The sequence below is a fragment of the Lonchura striata genome, chromosome 2 (assembly GCF_046129695.1).
Source record: "Lonchura striata isolate bLonStr1 chromosome 2, bLonStr1.mat, whole genome shotgun sequence".
NCBI classification, from domain to species: Eukaryota; Metazoa; Chordata; class Aves; order Passeriformes; family Estrildidae; genus Lonchura; species Lonchura striata.
In genome coordinates this window covers 39,873,358-39,895,515 of record NC_134604.1, presented here as the reverse complement: position 1 = coordinate 39,895,515, position 22,158 = coordinate 39,873,358, and the positions used below count along the sequence as shown (strand labels likewise).

The following is a 22,158-nucleotide window of genomic DNA, read 5'->3' as shown; positions in this document are numbered from 1 at the left end:
TAAATAAATAGCACTGCAAGTTCAGTGTGTGAAATCCAAACCTCTCTCATTCTTCTGTAGAGGGTATTTCAAGTTGTTAATGTTGAAACTCAAGTCTAGAATGATAGAAAACCAAGATTCATCTTTGGACAAGTTTCATTTATCCCATACAGACCAGGATTAATACAGATACAGCGCTTAGCTGCTCAGTATTATAAAAACAGAATCACAGAATGGTTTGAGTTGGAAGGGACCATCAAAGATCATCTAGTTCTACCCCCCCGATTGGCAGAGACATCTTCCACTAGACCAGGTTGCTCAAAGCCCCATCAAACCTGGCCTTGAAAACTTCCAGGGACAGGGCTATCTCCAGAGGCCCTTTCCAAGCAAAATGACTAAGTGTGAGTTTCGGCTACTGAATTTTTAGGAACCCTGGCACAAACTGCTCTTTAAGTCTTTACTCCAATTATACCTAGTTAGCAGCATCTAACACCCTATGTGCAAGGAGACGAGCTGGGTGGATCACCTACAGGCAACAAACTCAACCCCTTTCTCCTTTGCTGACCCTGCAGTTTTCTGCCTGTTCAGCTACAGGCAAAGGTGGACTACTCTGTCTCTAACCTTACTTGCAGCTCTCATTCATCACCCTGACCAGGGAGAAGTCACCTTGCCATGAAAGGCCCACTGGCTGTGGCACAGTGCTGCAGCAAACACCCAGCTAATGTAGAGGAAGTGCAGCTTTCCCACAATTAATTCAACAGGCAAGCTGGCTTTATTATTTTTCAACTGTATATACAGGTAATCTGGGTCTTCTATACATTCATTAACAGGAAATTCTGTACATTATTAACATAATAAATAACATTTAATCTACTGTGCAAGTCAGAGCACAAACTTAATTGCACTACTACCAAAGTTGATAGCTCATCAAAGCACATACTTAAGTTAAAAGCAAGATGCCAGGACTAAATGGCACAATTGAGGCACTTGCAATTTAAAACACTTGTATGGTTTCTCTCACTCCCTTATCACCCAAAGCTGTTGGCTAGAGACAGGTATTACCCCCTAGCCTACAGCATTTCCCTAAAGCAGGATTTCTGTATAAACATTTCACTTGATCATTAAGCAATGTAATTCATAAATTACTTTGCTCCTTTTCAAAGTAGTCAAACATCCACTCCCACTGATGCTGACTAATGCAATGTAGCAGATCAAGAAGCAGGGATGCCTGTTGTAGAGAGCCCCACTGAACACCTTTGAAGGGGTTTACCTGTTCTCCCTCAGACACTCCTAGAGATGGTAGTCATTGCAGCTGCACACAGAACAGAACTGACAAAAGCCCTCACCACCCAGGACTGCAGCACTGTTTTCATACAAGATGCATCCCGAGAGGCCTCCCAGATCAACAGCAGGAAATGGCATGGGCGCATCACACACACACACCAACCCATGTAAGTGTGCAGTGCTCGGTGTGCTGGAACAAAACAGAGAGACTGCTGGAACCATAACATAGGGAACTGGGGGAACCCTACTATTAAGATTCACTGGCCATGTACCTTGAAAATGGAACATGATTTAAGCTAGACCATAATATATTCAGTCAAATTCAGGGATGGATAGTCAAGAGCCTGTAAGCCTGTATTTCAAAAATGTGCTTAGCGTACAGTAGTCTCTTCCACACAGCAAGAAAGGCAGCTGCTTTAGATCCAGAATGTGAGTTTGGTTAGGATGCTTCAAGAACATCTCCTGCAAAAGAGTCAGTAGTCCCAGCTGACATCATCTTCCTGTAGTGAAGTCTTTATGGTCTGCATGTCTCTCAGCAACTGAAGATTTTTCCGACTCTTTTCTCCAGGCTTCACTTTGATAGGACCTGCATTCTTTCCTTTTGTGGTTATTGTAGTTGTTACTTTAACCTCACTGACTGGGAACCTGCTGTCTTTTATCTGTTTAGCAGAAGTCCTTCTGGACTTGTATTCTCTCTTAAGTCTTTCTAGCTGAAAGAGAAACCCAAAGCAAAACATTAAGAAGTGATCTTCTTTTAGTTTTATGTTCAGCAATTCTTCCAATCAGCTGAAATATCCCACTGCTTATCTCACCCAGGTAAGCAAATGGTTGTTTCCAAGTTGCACTGAACAATAAATACTTCATTTTCCTTACAAAGCATTTGTTATATTTGTATCTTTAGAGCTCTGTTTAGCTTACAGTGATCTACCTCCTCTCTAAAAACTGAGACATTTGTTATGGGGGAACAGTGCCATCAGGAATGTACCATAAAAAGATGCAGATGAAAAAAGTTGATTTATCATTGTTACCATCCAATGATGAAAAAAGAAAATAAAACAAGGCTTTTTTACACACATAATAGTAATTTTAATAGCTAGTCACTGTCAGAGATGTAGCTTTGAAAGAATACTAGAGCTCTGCCAGGGTGAAAAGGTGGTATCCACACACAGCTCTGTAAAAATCACAGCATGTGAGTCTAAGTAGTCCCCAGCAAAGACTGAACAGGGAACTGGACACTCTGAGGTTCAGACACATTCATACACTCAAGCCACAACATGGGTGGCTTCTATAGCTCCCCTCTCTGCAGGTGGTGGTGATCTTGCCTTCTAGTTGACAGCATGCTGTAATTTTCCTAAACCCCAGCTCCTAGAGCTTTTGCCAATAGCACATGCAGCATCATTACTGCTGAGAACTATAGCACATCTGCTTTTCTGCAGCAGTTCCTCTGAAGATCATAAGTTATCAAAAGTGAGTAATGCTTCTAACAGCAAGCATTTCACAGGTCCATTCTGGATGTCAGGTCTCAGCATGTGTTTTGTGTATAAGTTACATCAGGTGAGGGTGAATCGTGGTTTGTATGAACTGAACCAGATTAAACACATGGGCTTCAGCTCTTTGAAAGAAATTCACCAAAATTAATGAAGACAAGAGAAAACTGGGAATCAGTATGTTTTATAGCTTTAAATGAAAAAGCTACACTAAAACATTCTGAAAGTTATAAAATAAGCAAAACAGGTATTGTGAGTCTTCAAAAAAGCAAATCAAAACATAAATAGGTCATTTACTCTAAGTAAAGGAAAACTGTTCAACAGTGTTCAAGAGACAAGGAGTGTAAAATTCAATGTGAGAACAGATGCAAAAGCCCTGTGCAGGAGTGGGCACAAGGGTGACAGAAAAGATGTTTCTTCAAAAATACTGGGATGGAAGGAGGTATGCAGACTAACTTTGGGACATGAAAGGTAGAATTAGACAGTGGTATTCTAGTTATTTCTGCTTTATGCATTTGCTGCTAGATTAGGATATAACAAAAAAACCCTGCTTAAGTCAGCAACTCTACAGAAGTATGATCACAGGCAAAGGAAACTCACCTGCAAACGATGCTTCTGAACTTTGCTGATTTGGTCTGCCTTTGCTTCCATCCTTTCCACCAGTGTCTCAAGTTCCCTCTCCAGATCTTCCCTCACTGTATCACTTGGGGCTTCCAGGATGAGCTTTGACAGCTGCTGGTGATCACTAGCACACAATTCACAGAACAAGGCTTGCATCAGGTTCCATTGGCTTCTACATCTTGTACCCAGTTCAGAAATAACACTTCTAGAAAACCACTGCATCACCAGCCAGACATGTTCAACATGCCATAACAAACCAGTAAGAACAGTGTTGCTGGTTTGCAGCATTATTACAGTAGCACATTGTGGTGGCAGGCTACTGCAACATTGAGTCTCAATAATTTAAGTAGCTTAAAACTACAAAATGCATATTCAAAATGACCAAATAACCCTTTGAGAGCTTGATCTCGGCACTCAGTTAATATTATGTCTATCTGTACCTACTGCAGCTGTGCAATACAGTATAAATTCATGTTCTGTTAATCAGGACAAGCAAAACACCCAGCAAAGCTGTCCTTTAATGGATTATTTGCCCAGATCCTGCTTTTGGCTAGGATAGTTTCCATTTTTAGTAGCTGTTACATTGCTGTATTTTGGATTTAATATGAAAATAATGTTGATAACTGATGTTTTCATTGTTGCTCAGCAGTATGTACCCTAAGCCAGGGCTTTTCAGTGTCTCCTTGGGGCACAAGAAGCTGAGACAGGCAGATATCTGGGGCAGCCGATTCAAACTGGTCAAAGGGATAGTCCATACCATAGAACATCATGCCCAGTATTACAAACTAGGGAGAGTTAGCCATGAGGGACAACTGCTGCTGGGGACAAGCATCGGAGAGCAGGTGATGAACAATTGTACTATGCATCACAGGACTTTTTACCTTGCATTTTATCCCTCTCCCTTTTTCATTACACTTTATTTCAGTTACCAATCTGTCCCTGTTCCAGCCCATGGGTTTTTCCTTTTCCCGATTTCCCTCTCCATCCCACCAGAGCAGAGGTGCAGGGAAGCCGCTGCACGGTGCTTAGCCACCAGCTGGGGTTAAACCAAGGCAGTATTTTCTGGCGTGCGACGTGGGCCGTGAGGGGCTAACGACAGGTCTGACCAGAGTGTGTGAAGACAAGTCTTTGCTAGGCATCGGTGTAGTGGTTCGGTAGTGGCCGGTCGCAGTGCCAGGAATGCCGTGCCATTCCCGGGGAGCGCGCGCTGCGGGCGCCATCTGCCGGCGCAGCGGTGTAATTACACCCCGCTCTTTGCCGGCTCGGCCGAGCCCGCAGCGCAGACGCGGGCCCACACCTTCCTTCCCCTTCCTTCCCCTCCTGCTCCCGGCTGAGCACAACAGCCCCGGAGCCTCCCTGTGTCCCGTGCGACTCAAAACCAGCGTGGTCCCAGCGCTAGGATCCAACATGGTGCTGAAGGGGGCTCAGATCAGGGGAGGATTTGTGCCCGGGGGCAGTGAGTGAGCAGCTGCTGGTCAAGCCACAGCACAGAAAGCTACCTTCTACACCAGAGACATGATATAGAGGGTACACACCACAGGGAGAACATCAAGTGGGATGGAAAACCCATGCCTTGACCCTAGAGGCTCAAGTATGTGAATTGCAGGGGGAAAAAACGCACAAATAGGAATTCTTCCAGGAAGCTGCTGATTAAGTCTTCAGTGGGCAGCTCCCAGACAGAATGGCAGGGCAGATGCTATTCCTAATCCTATGGAAAGGAATTCTAATAATTTTTTACAGGAAATGGAGAATCCTAGGACCAGTATTAGAGGAGCCCCCTCTCCAACCAGGTGCAGAAGGACAACCAGGTTTGCTGGGCTGAGTGGATCAGATGACCTGGGCACATCAGCCCCATGGGAATACAAGGCTTTAGCAGATCCGGTGCACAGTGTACCCTAACGCCATCAAACTGTACAGGGGCAGAACCCACCTGGATTTCTGGAGTGACAGGGGCATCCCAACAGCTTGGAGACATCCCTAAAGTCTTGGAGGCTGAAACCAGCCTGACAAAATGACTGGCAAAAGCACCCCATTGTGACTGTCCCAGAGGCTCTGTGCATCCTTGGCAGAGACTGTCTTGGGCTGGGGCATTTTAAGGACTCAAAAGGGTACTGTTGGGCTCTCCACATAGCCCACATGTCCTTGGAGACAAAGGAAATGAAGCATCTGGACCCTTCTGATGTGGGGCCGCTGAAGGTCAAAGAGCAAGAGATGACAGAATGATTTGGGTTGAAAGGGACCTTAAAAATCATTGAGTTCCAAACTCCCTACCATAGGCAGGGCCATTTTCAACTAGAATAGGCTGCCCAGAACCCCATCCAACCTGACCTTGAATATCTCCAAGAATGGGCATCCACACCTCCCCTGGACAATCTGTACCAGTGTCTCACCATCCTCACAGTCTGCCCCCTTTTAGTTTAAAGCCATTACCCCTCGTGTGAACACTATACACACCCTTGTAAAAAGTCCCTCTCTTCTAGCCTCCTTTGAGCCCTGGAAGGCCCCAATGAGGTCTCTCTGCAGCCTTCTCTTCCCCAGGCTGAGCAACCCCAGCTCTCAGCCTGTCTTCAAAGGAGAGGTGCCCTTTGATTGTCTTTGTTGGCCTCCTCTGGACTTACTCAAGCAGGCCCACATCCTTCTTATGTAGGCAGTTCCAGAGTTGGACAAGCCTTGCAGGTGGGGTGTCTCCAGAGCAGAGCAGAGGGGCAGAATTCCTCCCTGGCCCTGCTGTCCACGCTGCTTTGGATGCAGCCCAGGACATGGGTGGCTTTCTGGGCTGTGAGTGCCCATGGCTGGGTCATGTCCAGCCTCACCCACCAGCACTCTCAAGTCACTTCAGCCATTCAGCTATCCACCACCTTTTCCTGCCCTGAAAGACTGTAATGACAGCTGAGTCCAAAGTCATAGACTAAGTTAATTCAATGGACTAGTAAAGGGATAGTCCATAGACTACCAAATGATACCTGTGTGTACCTGCATCAAAAGACTGGAAAGGTGGTGGTGGTTAACTGGGACATATTGAAAAGTGTGGGGCTTGGGCAGGATATAAATGGAACAATATAAGGGGTGAATACTGCCCATCCCAACACGGAGGAGGGATAGGTGTGTGGGGGGGGACGTGTGTGAGTGGCAGCAGGGTTCTGTGCTGGCTGGGTCCACACCACAACAGCCCACTGCATTTGGGGTTGGGACCACACTTCTCCTTTGCCTCTTTTGAGATTAATACTGCTGGCACATAAGCACAGGTCTGGTGTTCAGCCTGTTTAGCAGAGCCTCTAACTGCAAGGAGCATTGACAGCCTTTGCAGCCAGAAAGATTACGTTCTAGAGATTTCCTAACTAAGAACCTTCTCAGGAAAAACCTCCCACATTCAAGGCAACAAGGAAAAAATATGAAACATCTGCATTCATAATCTTCAGAAGAATATATGTTACACTCACAAACTCATCTGTCCCAATTCATCTTGTAAAGTCAGCAACACTTCTGAGAGCTCTTCCTGAGATGAGGATGAGTCCATTGGCACGTATGTCTGCCTGCTTTTGCTGGCAGGATGACCAGCACTGGTGGGTTTTGCTGGACAATCGTTCACCACATGTCTGTTACACAGAGCTTTCGAATGATGTTTCATCAGGTGTAGCACATGTTGCACATTGGCAGAAACCGAATGACTGGGACTGGTAGACTGAAAGGAAAAGAGATTTCTTTTAAATGGGATTATCAACGACTTGGTAATACTGGGGAGTATTTAAAAACAGTGCCACTTTTACTGACAAGAATGTAATTTTTGTTTGAATTAATATGCAGTAACAAGAACATCTTGTCAAGCAGCACAGTGCAGGCTTATTTTTGGAAGTACCAGCTCAGCTAGCTGTCAATATCCAACAAGCATTTCAAAGACAATCTGTATGAAAAGTGTCAAAGAAAATTAAATTATCTGACCACTGGGTGTCAGAAGTGCACCAACCCGAAGTGCCTTAAGGAGCTGCAGCTACTGAGCTCTAAGCTTTGGAATTAATCAGCTCACCTTCCCAGCCACAAAGGGTACATCACCCAGACACAACCTGTAATGGGGCTGCAGAGTAGAATGTCTGACAGAGCATTTCTGGAAAGAAAGAAAAGTATTTAGCAAAAAATTTATACTACAGCAAACACCCTTTCCTTTTACTTTGTAGTAAAAGAAGCAACCTGCTCCCTGATCACATGCACGCAACCTTATTTAACTCCTTAGTAATTGCCCTTCTCTTTCCCACATCTTACCTTTTCTGGCTGCTTAGCTTTTTTCCTGGGTTGTCTTGCTTTTGGAGAAAGCAGTGGGGATGCTGCTTGAATCAGCAGTCTGTTGGTTTCCAGGCCTGTCTGAAGCTAAAGTTGAGGGAATAAAGCCAATTACTGAAATTATATCAATATATAGTCAGAGACAGTACAAGCAGAGAACTGCAAGAATTTTTAAAACACAGGCTCTCCAGAAGCAAGAGCTGCAAATTTTTAGGATATTTTTGCAGTCAAAGGCCAACTTAAACATTAAATACTTCCTCTGTTAGCACTACTCATCAGTAATCCTAGCAAATTAGAGAATTAGCCTTAGTCCATTAGTCCCATGCAGGCAAGTGCCAAAAGATCAGCTGTGCTTTACACTTGGCAAGCTATTGGGGAGCTCAAGCCACCCAACCATGATCAACTGATCCCATGACATACAGTTACTCCTACTGTTCTATTAAATTTGACAGTAAAAACAAACTCCAAACAAACAAAAAACCACAATAACAAACTAACCACCAAACCATCTACTGAAAGAGTTAAGGTTAGAACTTCCTGTCAACAGTGAGGATCCTACCATGCTTCACTGTTCAAGAGGCCGATATGGCATGGCTTTAGAAATCATGTCCTGAAGAAGCATTCACAGCACAAGTTTTCATTATTAATTTAAGGTACCACTTTCCCCATTACACCAAACTTATGGCAAAGGTTAATGTTAGAGCCTAACACATTATGTCAGTAAGTCTCCAGCATACAATGAATGCTTAATAAACACCACACTTTCAGGTTAGAAGACCAGCCAGCATCCTTAAGGGCTCATAATCAAGAGTACATTGCCTCTTTTTTGCTTCCTTCTTTAATTACAATTTTAATTACAATTATGAAGAAGGGGGCCCATTTGTTGACTTTGATATGTTGAAAGGTTCCCATGTATACTTATTCATACATCCATAATTATGGATTAGTCTGAATTTCTACTCCTCTTTTCCAACTTTTAGTAAAGAAAGCAAAGCTTCAGTGGTTTCCAAAACACTCAGAGAACTTCAGAACATTTGGTACCTCAGGCAAGAGGGAAAACAGGAAAAAAAAGACTAAAACCAGCATTTCACTATTCTGTGAGGCATATGGGGGGGCACTTTCAGTAAGCTTAGCTGAAAAGTTGATAAAAAGGAAGAGCTAATTACAGTGCATACCAGTACAAAAGAAATTTCCTGTTGGTTACCTCAGCTGCTTTTTCCTGAACAAGCTTCCTTGCATGTTCTTCCTCATGAAGCTTCTGTTCCAGCTCTTTCATTTTTCTCTAGTCAAAGTTGAATCAAAATAATAGTGTTACTAATGAAACAATTTTTTTTTCTTTCTGAAGCCTACAATATTAAGAGATTGCACAAAACTCTTGAGTTCATCTTACGACTCACGGATAAATGAAGACTTGAGCATTAGAATGACTGCTGATGTTTTGCCTGTATAGGCATAAATACAGTAGTCAAAAGCTTATGCTTAACATTTAAATTGATTTTTCTATTCTTACTTTCACAATTGGTATCTGAAGTTAGGTCACAGACAAATACACACAAAGCAACACACAAGGCTCTTTCTCTTCAGTTTTAAAAACACCCTAGACAGTAGGCTGCTTTGTGTACATGGTCCTCCATGATTCTGTACTACAAAAGAGCTAACAAAGATGTGTCATTATAAGGCAAGAGAAGACTTGCTTTATTTAGACCACTAATGGTATTTTAGCTAAAATCTGTAACTTAGACTCTTACAAGAAAAGAATTTTTTAACATCTAGCCACCTTCCTCATAAAGAAGAGGGAGGAAAGGTTGTATGATGCCCCTGAGATACCTTTAAATAAAACTGAAGTAATTTCATCTTTTTATCACAAAAGCTTGTAAGACCTCTTTCGAAACACTTTTTCAAAGGAAAAGGTTAATGGGGAAAGCACACATTTCTTTGTAAACCTCCAACAAGATGAAAACATTGTTTAAACAAGATACACTGAAATTCCCAATGTGAAAGTTATCAAATAACTTTCTGGCTTTATACAGCACTGAAAAAACAACCCAGAGCTCCAGCCCCCAAAACAATTTCTCTTCTCTTCCCCCAGAGACTGATAATTCACAGAGCCACTAATCAAACTTAAGGCAGAAAATCGTTATAGACAGTGACAGCTGTATTTGTACACTTTTTTGTTTATAAATTCACTACACTGAGGTACTAAATATTTCAGTTCTGCTTTACTTAAGCATTAACTGCAAGAACAATGTAACAAGCTGTTATACAAAGGTGTTAAAAGGCAAAAGTCTGGATAAATATTGAGGACAAAGGCACTATATAAAGGAACCAACTTTTTCTTTTGAATGAAAGAATAATTCTGATGATTTTTTTTCATTCAAAATAAATGTATTCCAGGTAACTTGATCATCTTCTGCCCTTTACAATTATTGGCATAGCTCTTTTTATCTATGTGGTCAGTCTCAAAGACCTTATGTTAACATCTTAAGTCTGACAGAATTTTGAGTATGAAAATAGAGGAAAATATTCTGTTTAGAACTGACATGAAATATTGACATGAAGCTGGGCCAAGGCTTTATTCTGAAATGAATGAGTATTCCCTCAGCTACCTGTTCAGCTCCAGGGTGCAGTTCAAACTACACAGCAAGAATATGTCTTACTGCATCATCTGTGACACCCCCTTAGAAATTATATACCCAACTTACATTCCCTAAAGAACATTTTTTCTTACTTATAGAAGAAGGTATTATGCAGATTACTGGATTGTCACTAAGAGAGGCCCCAGAGCCAAGCAAACAGACCCTGCCCTGCAGTGCTGCCCATCTGTGTAAGACAGCACTGCAAGCAGCAGCAAGCAGACTGCAGGTCAGCACTGGGCTGCTTGAACATCCACTCAATCATCAGGAGCCACTGCAAAAGCTTTATTGACAAAATAGAAATAAAATATTTCAGCGTCTATTTCTGACATGTTTTGTAACAGAAAATGAATTTCATGCAACCACCTACTCATAGAATCCCAAAATCCCAGAATGGTTTAGGTTGGAAAGGACCTTAAAGGTCACTTAAGTCCGAGGGACACTTTCCATTAAACCACGTGGCTGCTCTGAGCCTTTTCTAAACACATCTTCAATGTTTCCAGGAACAGGGTATCTATCACCTCTGCAGACAATCTGTTCTGGTGTTTTGCCCAATCCACAGAACTAGGGAGAGTGTGGTTTTAAGTCTCACTGTTAGCATAAAGATCAATTACTATGTTGTTGAAAATGTCATCCACACACACATTCAAATTCTGGCCGTCTGGCTACAAACAAGACCACAGCCCAAAGTGCACTTTTAGGGAACAGCCACATTTCTTACTCCATCTTCAGACAAAGACATGTTCAGATCTTCTCAGTCAACTGTCCAGAGAGCGCACTGCACGAGTGCACAGCTAGAATTATTTCAGGTCCTAGAATTCTTCAAAATTGAGTGAATTTAACACCCAATTCCTCTAAAACACAACTGATACAGCTACTAATTTCTAAAGATAAAGAATTAAAGATCTCTAGTTTGACCCAGAAAAGAACACCAAAAGAACCATAAGGCTGAATTTATTTTCACTAGCCAAGCACAAAAAGACAACCCAGTCTCAACAAACTTCAGCTACTACCAGTCAAAAACTTAGTAAAAGCCTTTCAGAAGGAATGCCAGCTGCTGAGCAGGTTGTTTCAATTCTAACCTTGGAGGAAATCACTGCTACTTTCAGAGTACAAGACCCAGGAGACTCTTATTTCTCTTTGCCAGTGTTTGGCCCAAGTAAACAATGCAATCCCTTGTACTCTGCAACTGCAGCTCACCACACCAGGGTGTCAAGATCTTAAAAAGCTTGTTGCAGCTGCTTTGGCAGCTTCCAAGGAACTTCCAAGAAAAGTTGTGGTATCTACATGTCCTACAAGCCAAGCAGCTCAAGATTTACCACCAAACATCTCCTTATGTACTTCTGGTGAAACACTTCACCACCTGAGGTAAGGGCTGGTGTACAGGGTAGCAAGCCTATGATTTTGATAGAATCCAGAACTGCCATCCATAATACTACAATCCAATCATGTGCTATCTGGTCCTTTTGCAGGAACAGGGAAGAAATTTGCAGAAGGAAGCCTCTCCCTGGTTAAGTTCTCTCTAATTTCCAGGCTTGGGAGATTTGTGGCCTCTCTTATAGCAGCAGAGAGGGGTATGTAGGTGGGGCATCAGAGGCCAACACCACAGGGGTTGCACAGAGATGTATGGGGTTTGTGTGGTAAGGCATTGGTAGCCATGGGGCTGTAGGGGTGGCTTCTCTGAAGAGCTGCCAGAAACTTCCCAATGCTAATGGCATTGGCTCCAAGACAGACCCACCGCTGGCCAAGGCTGAGCCAAACAACAATGGTGGCAGCACCTCTGGGATTACAGACTTAAGGAGGGGAAAAAATCCTGCAGGAGAACTGCAGCCAGAACTGAGGAGTAAGAATATTTGAAAGAAGAAGCCTTGCAGACCCTAAGGTTAACCAGAGAAGTGGAGAAGGTACTGTAGGTGCCAGAGCAGAGATTCCCCTGCAGTTCATGGTGAGATTGAGTTTTATTTCTCACCATAAAATTAAGAAAATTATAAAAATTCAAGGGTAAACCCACCACAACACAATATAACCAAACACGATCACATTGAGTTTGGAGAAGCTATTGATTCAAATAGAGTCCTGAAAAGGCAGACCGACTCAAACACACAGGGAGACACGCAGTGCTAGAGGCCTTGCAACATGTGGCCACAGAAGTCTGTACACAAAACTGCTAATAATTGTGCTTCTTAAGAAGGAGGGCTAAGAGGAAAAAAAAAACATCAAATTCATACAAGGCAGGGTGAATATCAATAATAACAGAAAATAACTGCTAGCATTCAGTAGCATGGAAGGCAAGTCAAGATCTTAGCAATGGCTGCAATCTTACAATGCCTAGGCATCAACTAAGCAAAAAAGAGGACCACCAACAGACTATCAAGGCATAACAAAACTCCAACTCTTGCAATGCAGTGCAGTGCCCCAAAGCCTACACTACACAAGTACGTTTGCAGCAATAACGTCAAATTTTCACAACACCTCAGTTTAAAATAAATTTTAGTTGCTGTCTTGCTCTAAAGCACTAAGTTTTGCTCAGGTCTGCTACTGCCATAAGCTATGAAGTACATATTACAATAAACAAGATAAATCTGATACAGTATCCAAGACAAATGACAGACCTCTGCTGTGGACTGCATTGTAGTTAGTCTGCTGTACTCTTTTTCCAGTATATCCAGCTTTTCCAATTTAGACTGAACATGTGACTGGTCAATAAGCCGATTTCTCTCCAAGAAGTTCTTGAAGGGAGAAGTGAAAAGAAAAAAAATTATAAGCACAAGAAAACAAGACCACCTATAGTAAACATCTTTGTAACATCTTTGTGTCTGGAGCACAAAGGAGGTCCATAAACAAACAGTCCAAAGGAACTACCACTTCCTCTATGCAATTTTAGATGGTGCCACAATCAGGGAACAAACTGCACCACGGTCCACCAGTGTTGGGGAAACATACATTTAACCACATCTGAGAAGATTCTGGAGTCTCTCCTTCCTCCCAGCTCAAAACATTAAAAAAAAGAAGCAAAAATTAGAAATAGCTTTCTTTTTTTTCCCTTCTATTTAGCAGACTGAAATAGAATAGCCACAGAGACCAATGAACAGATAGCTGTAGGCAACTCTAAAGCCTATATGTTTTATATGCCTATAAAACAAAATTAAAGTTCATTTTAGATATAGGCAAAATCCCTATCACTGATGGCTGAGAATGATTGGGTGATGACGGGAAATAGAAATTTTACTGCTATTTCTACAGAATCAGTATTTCAGCCCCAGTTCAGCAAGAGCAGTACTAATAAAGAAACTCTCCAAAGTCCTGAAGACTGCAAACACAAAAGGGAGGGTGTTTCCCAGTGACACACAGGTATAACACTGGAGGATAAGGATGAGTTACTGCAGTAAGCCAATCATGCAGAAACAAACAATTCATATTAATGCCAGAGCCTGCTATTTGCCTTAGAAACAGGTGTACAAAGAAAATACCAGGGTCATGAGAAGACTGGTAAATTTAAGTAGGGAAGTTATCCATACCCAAGCATATGAAGGCCAGCTGAAGCAGACACCCACACTTAAAGGTATAAAAATTACAGTAACTATGAAAAATCATTACATTATTAATGACTTTTATGATTTAACCCTGAGATAGTTTTGGGAACACACCTGTTTCTCCAAGAGATGTGACTTCTCATTTTCTGCATGCTGGATCATTTTTCTCATGTAGTCCAGCTGTTTCTCTAGAAGTCTGCATCGAGACTCAGCAGCTGCCAGCTGCGAAGTCAGTTCTGAAGATAAGAGAAGGCAGAAAGTAGAAATCATGCATTACTTGTTCCTGGGATTGTTTTTGTTGTTGTTTTCAGGACAGTTTCAAAACAAACAAGAAAAGGACAACCTAAGAAACTTGCATATTATGCCTAATGAACTTTTGTATAAAAACCCCTAAAAAGAAGAATGCCTTAAAATTCTTTCTTTGTACCTCCTCATGTCACTGCAAATTAAAAGATGCTGAACAAAGTAAATTAAATGGGTTTATGCCTTTATAGGAATCAAGTTTCATCCACATCAATGTTTTATAGTATCTATATACAGTTTGCAAACAACCTTGATTTTTCTTTGACACTTCAGTCTTGTCCCGTTCTTTGTCTTGCATTTGTTCACTCAGTATTTTTTTAAAGTTTGCTGTTTCCCTGCTGAGGTGTTTTACATTCTCCTCTGCCTCAAACCGTTCCAGCTCCAGCTGACGAATTTTTTCCTGGAGATTCTTCAGAGCAGAAAATATTGCTGCAATTGAACAAGTACCTTTTGTTAGACACCATTAAATCATCACTTCAAGACAAATTAAACTTGAAATGTTATTAAAAAAGCATGTAATGTAAGAAGGTCAGAGTGTTCCTTACCAGTATCCAGGAGTCCTTCCAGGAATTAAATAATTTAATTTAAATCATAACTGATTCTAAAACTAGTCTCAAACAAATAGATGCCCTTAGTGCACACCCTTCACCTTACACATTTGGGAAAGATACAACTATTTCCCAGAACAAAGTGTATGAATATTGTGTCAATTGAGAACAAACAGTGTATCCTTTGACCCTTTATCAAACGGAAATGAAGTCACAACTAGATAGTAAAAACAGTGGCAATTTTCCATGTTAATATTCTTCCTACCACAACAAATACACGAACAGTGTTCCCATGAATGGCCACACAGCATAGTAAAGGTTAACAATGAGAAGGGCTTATAAATAAGTAGACTTCTTTTTTAATTCTTCTGGTTTTTGTGTTCCCCTCTTCCATCTAAAAACATCCATCTCCTTAGTGCTGAACCATTTTGCCTTTCTGCTGCACTCCCAGCTTCAGCAGTTACTAAACAAAGCCTTTCTATATTCTTCACCAAAAAAGGAAAAGCAGTTGTAATAGAACACACCTCAACTTGCAATTAGACCATCTGCTGGTAATCTGATGTATTACCTGTCTCGTAGCTGGGCTGTTTAATTCTGTGAAGGGAACCATAACTATAAGCCCTTTCCCCTATGGAGTGCTGCTGAAGTTAAACATAGCAACATCTGTACACACAGCTCAAATAGCAGACTAATCTGCAAGGTCACATTAGCCCATTCCTTTGTACTTAAAACCACTCCAGAGAAAGCATGTACCTGTAATAAAGCATACTTGAGCACTGGAAGAGTTGGGACTGCATATTGGTTTGGCCATCAGACAACACAAAAAAAAATTTAAAAAACATTACCAAATCTTGAAGTGAATAACAACACATGAGAGTATCACATCAATGCAAACCTGTTCAGTACATAATAAGTAACAACAGCAGTCACAGTTAAGGGGAAGTTATTGATAATTTGGCCCTATTTGCAATGTCAGAACCAGCAATTGCACCCTCTTCTCTATTTACTGTTCGTAGGATTCACTTGAAATGGGCATAGCTGAAACAATGAACAGGTTTGTTACTATTATTGTTAAAAGCTACATTGAAATCTCCGTATATACACAATAATGACTAAAAAACACAGCAATGAAGCAACTCAAGCAGTGACTAGGTAACGGAGAAACCCAACAGGCCAAGTACTATTCAGTCATTCCTGTTAGAGTATTAAAGCCAACTGTGCACGTTGACACGCACATATAATACAAAGACATTAAACCCACAATAAACAGACTCTACTATACTCAATTTCAGGATTTTTCGGTAAGATTTAATATAGGGAATGGGACAAGCAATGAGGACCCTCAAGAATAATCAAATTTTGCCATTTGAAATTAATTTCCACATCCTTAAATTTACTCAGCTATACACTGAGTAATATTTCTGCATTTTTAAAAGCTATGCGAAAAGAGAAACATACTGAATTATCCATGAGTTGGATTAAATTTTCAGTACATACTCACACTCACTTGCAATTCAATTAAACATTTTTTGAAAATAAAAAAATTGCTACTTTCTAAAACAGGATATAATTTATCTGACTGTCTTCCACCACCCATCCTTATTTCAGAGTCGGCAGAGTCACAGTCAGAAAAAAAATTGCCAAGTGAAAACTTGGTAGTCAAAACTTTATTGCTAACGCAACATGCAGCACACTCTACAAAAATACACCTGCATCAGTAATTCATAAGGAAGCTCTTTCCTGCACATCCAATTTTTCATCTGTAAAGATTGTTTTAGTTTTGTGTCAACAGCACTTTGAAAACTGATGGCCTTGAGAGTATATACTACATTTTAAATAGTGCTGCAAGAACTGAGATTTCATCTTTAAGGTCATTAACATACAAGTCCCTAGTAACTCAGACATTAATTGGAACAGGGACTTGAGGCTATCATCCTGATTTTTTACTTAGTTTGGGTAATATTTGGATTTATCCTAAACATTTTTTACTTTTCTCAATAAGGAAAAAATATCAAGCAATTCATACCTTTAAGCCTCTATAACACTCAAGTCTTAAAAGGGAGCATTTCTACAATGACCCTGAGCCAAACTGCTCTTCAAAGGATTGGTCCTGCTCTGGTCTCCCAACACATCATGATGCACCTTGTACGTACCCCAACGCAGCTCTGGTGTAAGAGTCACTATATGACAAACTAATTCACTAAAACGACCAAAAACTAACCAAGAACAGTTTTTTTGTTCATGTCCAGCATGTGAAGGGAAAGAGAAGGAATAGCCTAGAAACAAGAATAAATGGGAGTAAAATTGCCTCCATTTTTGGTGTTGTGAGCACCAGTTCAGCACTTTGCTGAAGCCTCCTCTGTATCCTTTAAGTCTTCACTGATACGAAAATTCTCACAACACATCCTTTGTCCATGACAAGCCTTCCAATTTTAACAGGACCAAACCTCTTCCTTTGCTGCAAACCATTCTGGGGACTAAAACCTCCTTATTTCTAACTCAGCTAGGAACTCAGCAGAGGAAAAGCTGAAGGAGAGAAAGACTGAAGAAGGGACAAAAGACCTGAGTAGTTCATGAATTTGTACTGGCAGACAATTTTACAATTCTCTACTACTGAAGAGGAGAGTATGTCCCCATGTGTAAGATGACCTTTATCATCAGGTGTTCCTTGGAAAGAGAAGTGCCAAGAACCTACAAAATAGGTGACCTGGACATCACTGGGAATTGATAAAAGGATAAAAAGACTGCAACCTTCATAGGTGTGGAAGACACAGTATTTTACTATGATTTGGAAACATGTAAGAAAACAACTTTGCTGAACTATTACCTCTGCTGTGGCTTTCAGGATATGGAATTACTGGTTTCCATGGGGAACGCTGCAAATCTGAATTAATAAATGGCTTGTGCTTTGGATAGTCTATAAATGAAGCTGAAGAGAGTCCATCTGTGGCTGATGTAGAGCTCTGAGTGTTTTGCAGATCATTCTGAAAACAAAATAAACCTGTTATTCAGCACATTTGTTTCTTTGACACAACAACAAAAATAAAGTAAGATTCTATCAGATTATGTGTAGAAATACTGCTACAGGAGACTCGTATCTAAAAGCCGTACTTCCTTCTTTATAGCCTTAGGATGTGTCATTTTACATCCCACTCCCCCTCCACTAAGAACATCTTTCCCTTACTAGTTTCTGATTTACACTTTTGTTTTTTTTTTTTTTCCATTTACTTGTACTGTCTACTACTTACTGGGAGAAGGCAACCCACAATCCGTTGGAAAACAAACATCTTCTTAAAGTCTGGTTACATTTACTGACAAGATAGTGCACTAAGGTGGCCAAACCTGATAAGGCACACCCGGGACCATGCTCCTGCACCCCCTGATGTAACACAAGAGCTCACTGACTGCACATGGGGTACAGGAGACTGAAGCTGGAAAGGTGAGGTGAGAGCCCCAATCCCTCCAACTCCACTCACTTACTTATTCATTCATTTTCCTTATCTTTCCATTAGTAGATGGAAATTCCCAAGACTTCACATCCAGATGACTTTATGCTACACCTGATTAGTGGTATCAGCACTGGAAAACCAGCAGATCACAGCCAGGAAAGTATTCCTGCCTCCAAGCAATAATGTACTCTTAAATCAGCTTCAGACTGTTCTGAAAAACATGGCTGTAGAAATCATGGATTTCCCAGCAGTCTGCACCAATTCTGCAAACACCTGCTGCGCTCTGGATGTTACAATGACCTGAAAGGGCCACCTAGCTGGGAAGATGCTCTTCTAAATAGAGGAGACATGGCAGAATTGTGCGTTTATGGTTTTGACCCAAACACTGTCTACCTGGCCTAAGTTTTAAAATACATATATACAAATTAAATTAAATGCTTATTTTTAACTTCTCCCAACTGCACCCATCACTAAACATTTCAGTGACAGAATTTGAAAGCACCCTAAGAGAGGTGGGCTGCAGGCAGATGTAAAGCTCCTACAGCTTCCCTGTTCCTCAGTAGGTAAAATGAGCAATTGCTGATTTTGGCAGGGTGTTTTTACACTTTTGCATACCAATCACCGGGAGCATATAATGACCTAAATTAAAATACAGAAAGTATTAAGTCTCTCATAGCAAATTACACAACAGCTCAAAATGCATTATGAGGAGCCAAATACGGGGGAAAATATTAAGAAAAATTTTAAGTTATTTAAAGCCCTTACACAGCCGATTTCCTCTTATAAACACAGTGATTCATTGTGAGCAAGAAAATTAGGATCCTAACTATCCTGAGTGTATAAATTGGTGTTTCTAAGCAGTTTTATTTATTAACAGCTTTGCAGTTTGCTTTTATAATGTTTTCCTACACAACCTAACAGCTTTTCTCAAAATAACTGCATTTGCACACACATTCTCTACCACAGAAAGTGAATTAAAACACTAATCCCTAATCAAGAATATTTTAATAAAACTATTTTGAACAGGTGTTTTGTTCATAAACACACTGTTTCACACTCAGCAGCCTCACAAGTCTAACCAGAACACATGAATCCACCTAATCAAAAGCCTGTTAGGTGCTAACATCAAAAATGTCATTAGCATTACAGGATATGGCATTGATGAGCACACAATAGTAAGACCAAATGATGGAGTAAAAATGAACCAAGCAAAACACGAACAGCAGCAACATAAGCCTCAGTAAACCAAACAGTAACTATTGATTCAAATATCAATATCCTGTCTGCCACTGACTCAAACCAAAGGTACCCCATCAAGCAGTCAAAAGAAAAAGGGGAATCAGCTTGAAGCCAAAGTAGGGCTGGACAGCATCACAATCCTTCTAGATGTCATTATCATCTTTTATGTCTTCACAGGTAAAGTTTTGTCTAAAAATTAAATGTAACTGCATAAAAACACCGAAGTAAAGGAATTCTTCTGTTTGTTTTTACTGCCATTAGTAACATTTTTCTAGCCAACAGCAGTCTAACTGAAAGAAAAAGCTGCTGTACTTAAAACCCTGGAGCACCAAACTAACACAAAGCAAAGCAAATTGAGTCTTTTGGCTGGTTACATGTCACACGGATGCAGGCAATAGGACCTAATTTGAACAGCCAGTAATACTAATTTGAATAGTGTAATAGTCAGTACAGATATCTGCTTCAAATAGCTACTGAAAAAAATTGTGCTGGAATATACTCTATTACACAGACAATTGCTCTTTTTTTCAGTCTAAATAATTTGCTACCACACATATATTTCTCACCTACTTTTAAGCAAAAGAGTGGCTTATATTCAGTTTCATAAATAACAACTTTAAATCATTTGACTGAATACTTTGGGAAAGTTTACCAAACAGCATAGAGGAATTTCCCATCACAAAGCTCAAACATCACAGTGATTCTCTGCTCTTCCCCCCTATCTCTGAAGTCATTAAAAACCATTTAAATTTGCTCCTGCTCTGGAAAAGTCTCACAGGGAGTATCATGCTCTGATGCTCAGGAAAACTGAGAAAAAAAACAAAACAGGAAGCCCTATATTGTTGTTCTGAAACTCAGTTAGATCATGTTTGCTAACTATATCTCCTCTCTTTCAGGATACTCCTCATAGTCTTTAAGCTGCACTAAAGCCTCAGAGTAGTAAGTGAAGAAGCTTAACAGTCCCACAAGGAGACAAATGCACCCTATTACATAACAGTGAGCTGAGCACTTCTTATCTTCACAGGTCTGAGAACACTGCCTCCCAAAATATCAGCTGCCTCCTCAAGCAAAAAGAAGGGAATATTAAAAACACAGAGCAGAGATAACTTAACAAATCACCAGCACAGGGACCTCCCAAAGCTCTCAAAGGCTAAACACAGTGGGAGGAAAACAAAGACACAAACTCATACAGAGAGTTTTTAAAAAGGGATTAAATTAGAATTGGGTGTTATTGCAAGTTCTCATCTGGGTGCTCATAACCAAAAAAGAAAGAAAAAAAGATTGATACCTGGCAATGCTTTAAGCGATACACAGCAGCCTCTGCACATGGCTTAAAAAAAAAAAAAAAAAAAAAGCCAACCCAGGAAAATTATGTAGGGAATGAGAAAAAAAAACCAAAAATAACGAAAAAAACCCAAAAATAACGAGATACTAAATGTAGTGATTATGAAACATTCAAGTACCCAGTCATTCAAACTAGGAATGGAGGGAAGGGGAAGGAAGGACAGCTCCTATCACCCACAGGCCAAGTTAAGTGCTGGCTGTGCCTCCCTGATAGAGACCGAGTCAGGAGCACTCTACATTTCAGTAACATTTCTAGTTAAAACAGACATTAAAAAGTTAACTTAGTTAAGCAATTACATCAAATGGAGAGGAAAAAATGTTGACACGATACAGTATTTTTTGTCAACTATCTGCTGTAGAGTGCCAGATGTATACAGTAGGTAACTTTTTTCCCCAAAAGTTCTGTTTGGCTTACCAAATCTATTAAATAGCCTACATTTACCTACTGTAGACTGAAACGAGTTTTCTGAGATCGCTCTCCAGGCTTGCTAGAAACAATTTTGGTGAGGAAAGAGTGCCCAGATTCCTCTTGCTGGCCCAGGTATGGGAGCACACTGCAGGGCAGGAGACACCCAAGAGAACCCCAGGCCGGGCGCTCACCCCGGCAGCGAGACCCCAGACCCGCAGAGGAGCGGACCACCCCTCCGCAGCCTGCTCCTCCAGGGCGCGCCCAACACACAGCTTCTCACGCGAAAAACTGCCAAAACACGGAAAAGCAACTAAAACAGCAACTTATTCCGGAAAGCGGCGAACACCACAGAGCCCGAAGCCCCGGGACACGTCTGGGAGCAAACCAAAGGCAGCATTTTGTTCCGTTCACCTGCAAACACCATCTCCAGACGCTGGCGTGGGGACAGAAAGATGCTCAACAGCAGAGTATCTTTTCTTCTGTCGCTTTAGAAAACACGCGTGAATGCACCATAGGTTTACACATACACATATACAGATATACATACAAACATACACATGTGTATATAGGCATGTTTATACACACACACACACGTATACACACATAAATATATATATGCACACACATAAGCATCTATATACACGTGTAGATACACACACACACGTATATATATACACACACATGTATAACAGACAAGCCAGCTTCCACAGCCCGTACGGCTCCCGGCACGCAAGCCGCCGGCCCCGCGCTGCCCGGCCGCTACCCCCCGGATTTCACAAGCGGCCCGCCCGTCCTGCTCCTCACCGCGGAGAGACGCCCTCCGAGCCCCAGCGTGTGCGGCCGGCCGCCCCTAGCTGCCGCCATGTCGGCCACAAGGGAGCCCGCTCCGGCCCATGTCACTTTAAGGCTCGGCACCCGCGCGGCGGCTCGCTCGCTTGACTGCTATCCCAGCCTGCCAATGAGAAGGGAGGACCGCGCGTAAGTCCCGCCCCGTCTTCCTCTCAGCCTTGATTGACGCGGAAATTGTCCAATAAGAGAAGAGCGAGGGCGCCGC

At 41.4% G+C, this 22,158-nt stretch overlaps 1 protein-coding gene across 1 annotated transcript; it reads right to left on the bottom strand.

Annotated features, from left to right (window-relative positions):
* Positions 1-117: 117 nt before the first annotated feature.
* CEP57 (centrosomal protein 57) lies at positions 118-22,035 on the bottom strand. Its single transcript, XM_021536548.3, has 11 exons — positions 21,909-22,035; positions 17,491-17,647; positions 14,365-14,544; positions 13,927-14,048; positions 12,892-13,008; positions 8,851-8,928; positions 7,629-7,733; positions 7,396-7,473; positions 6,812-7,053; positions 3,351-3,495; positions 118-1,973 (listed from the first exon to the last, which is right to left on the bottom strand). Exons 1-11 carry the CDS (start codon positions 21,966-21,968, stop codon positions 1,737-1,739), a joined length of 1,521 nt encoding a protein of 506 aa, XP_021392223.3. The 5' UTR covers positions 21,969-22,035; the 3' UTR covers positions 118-1,736.
* Positions 22,036-22,158: the final 123 nt, after the last annotated feature.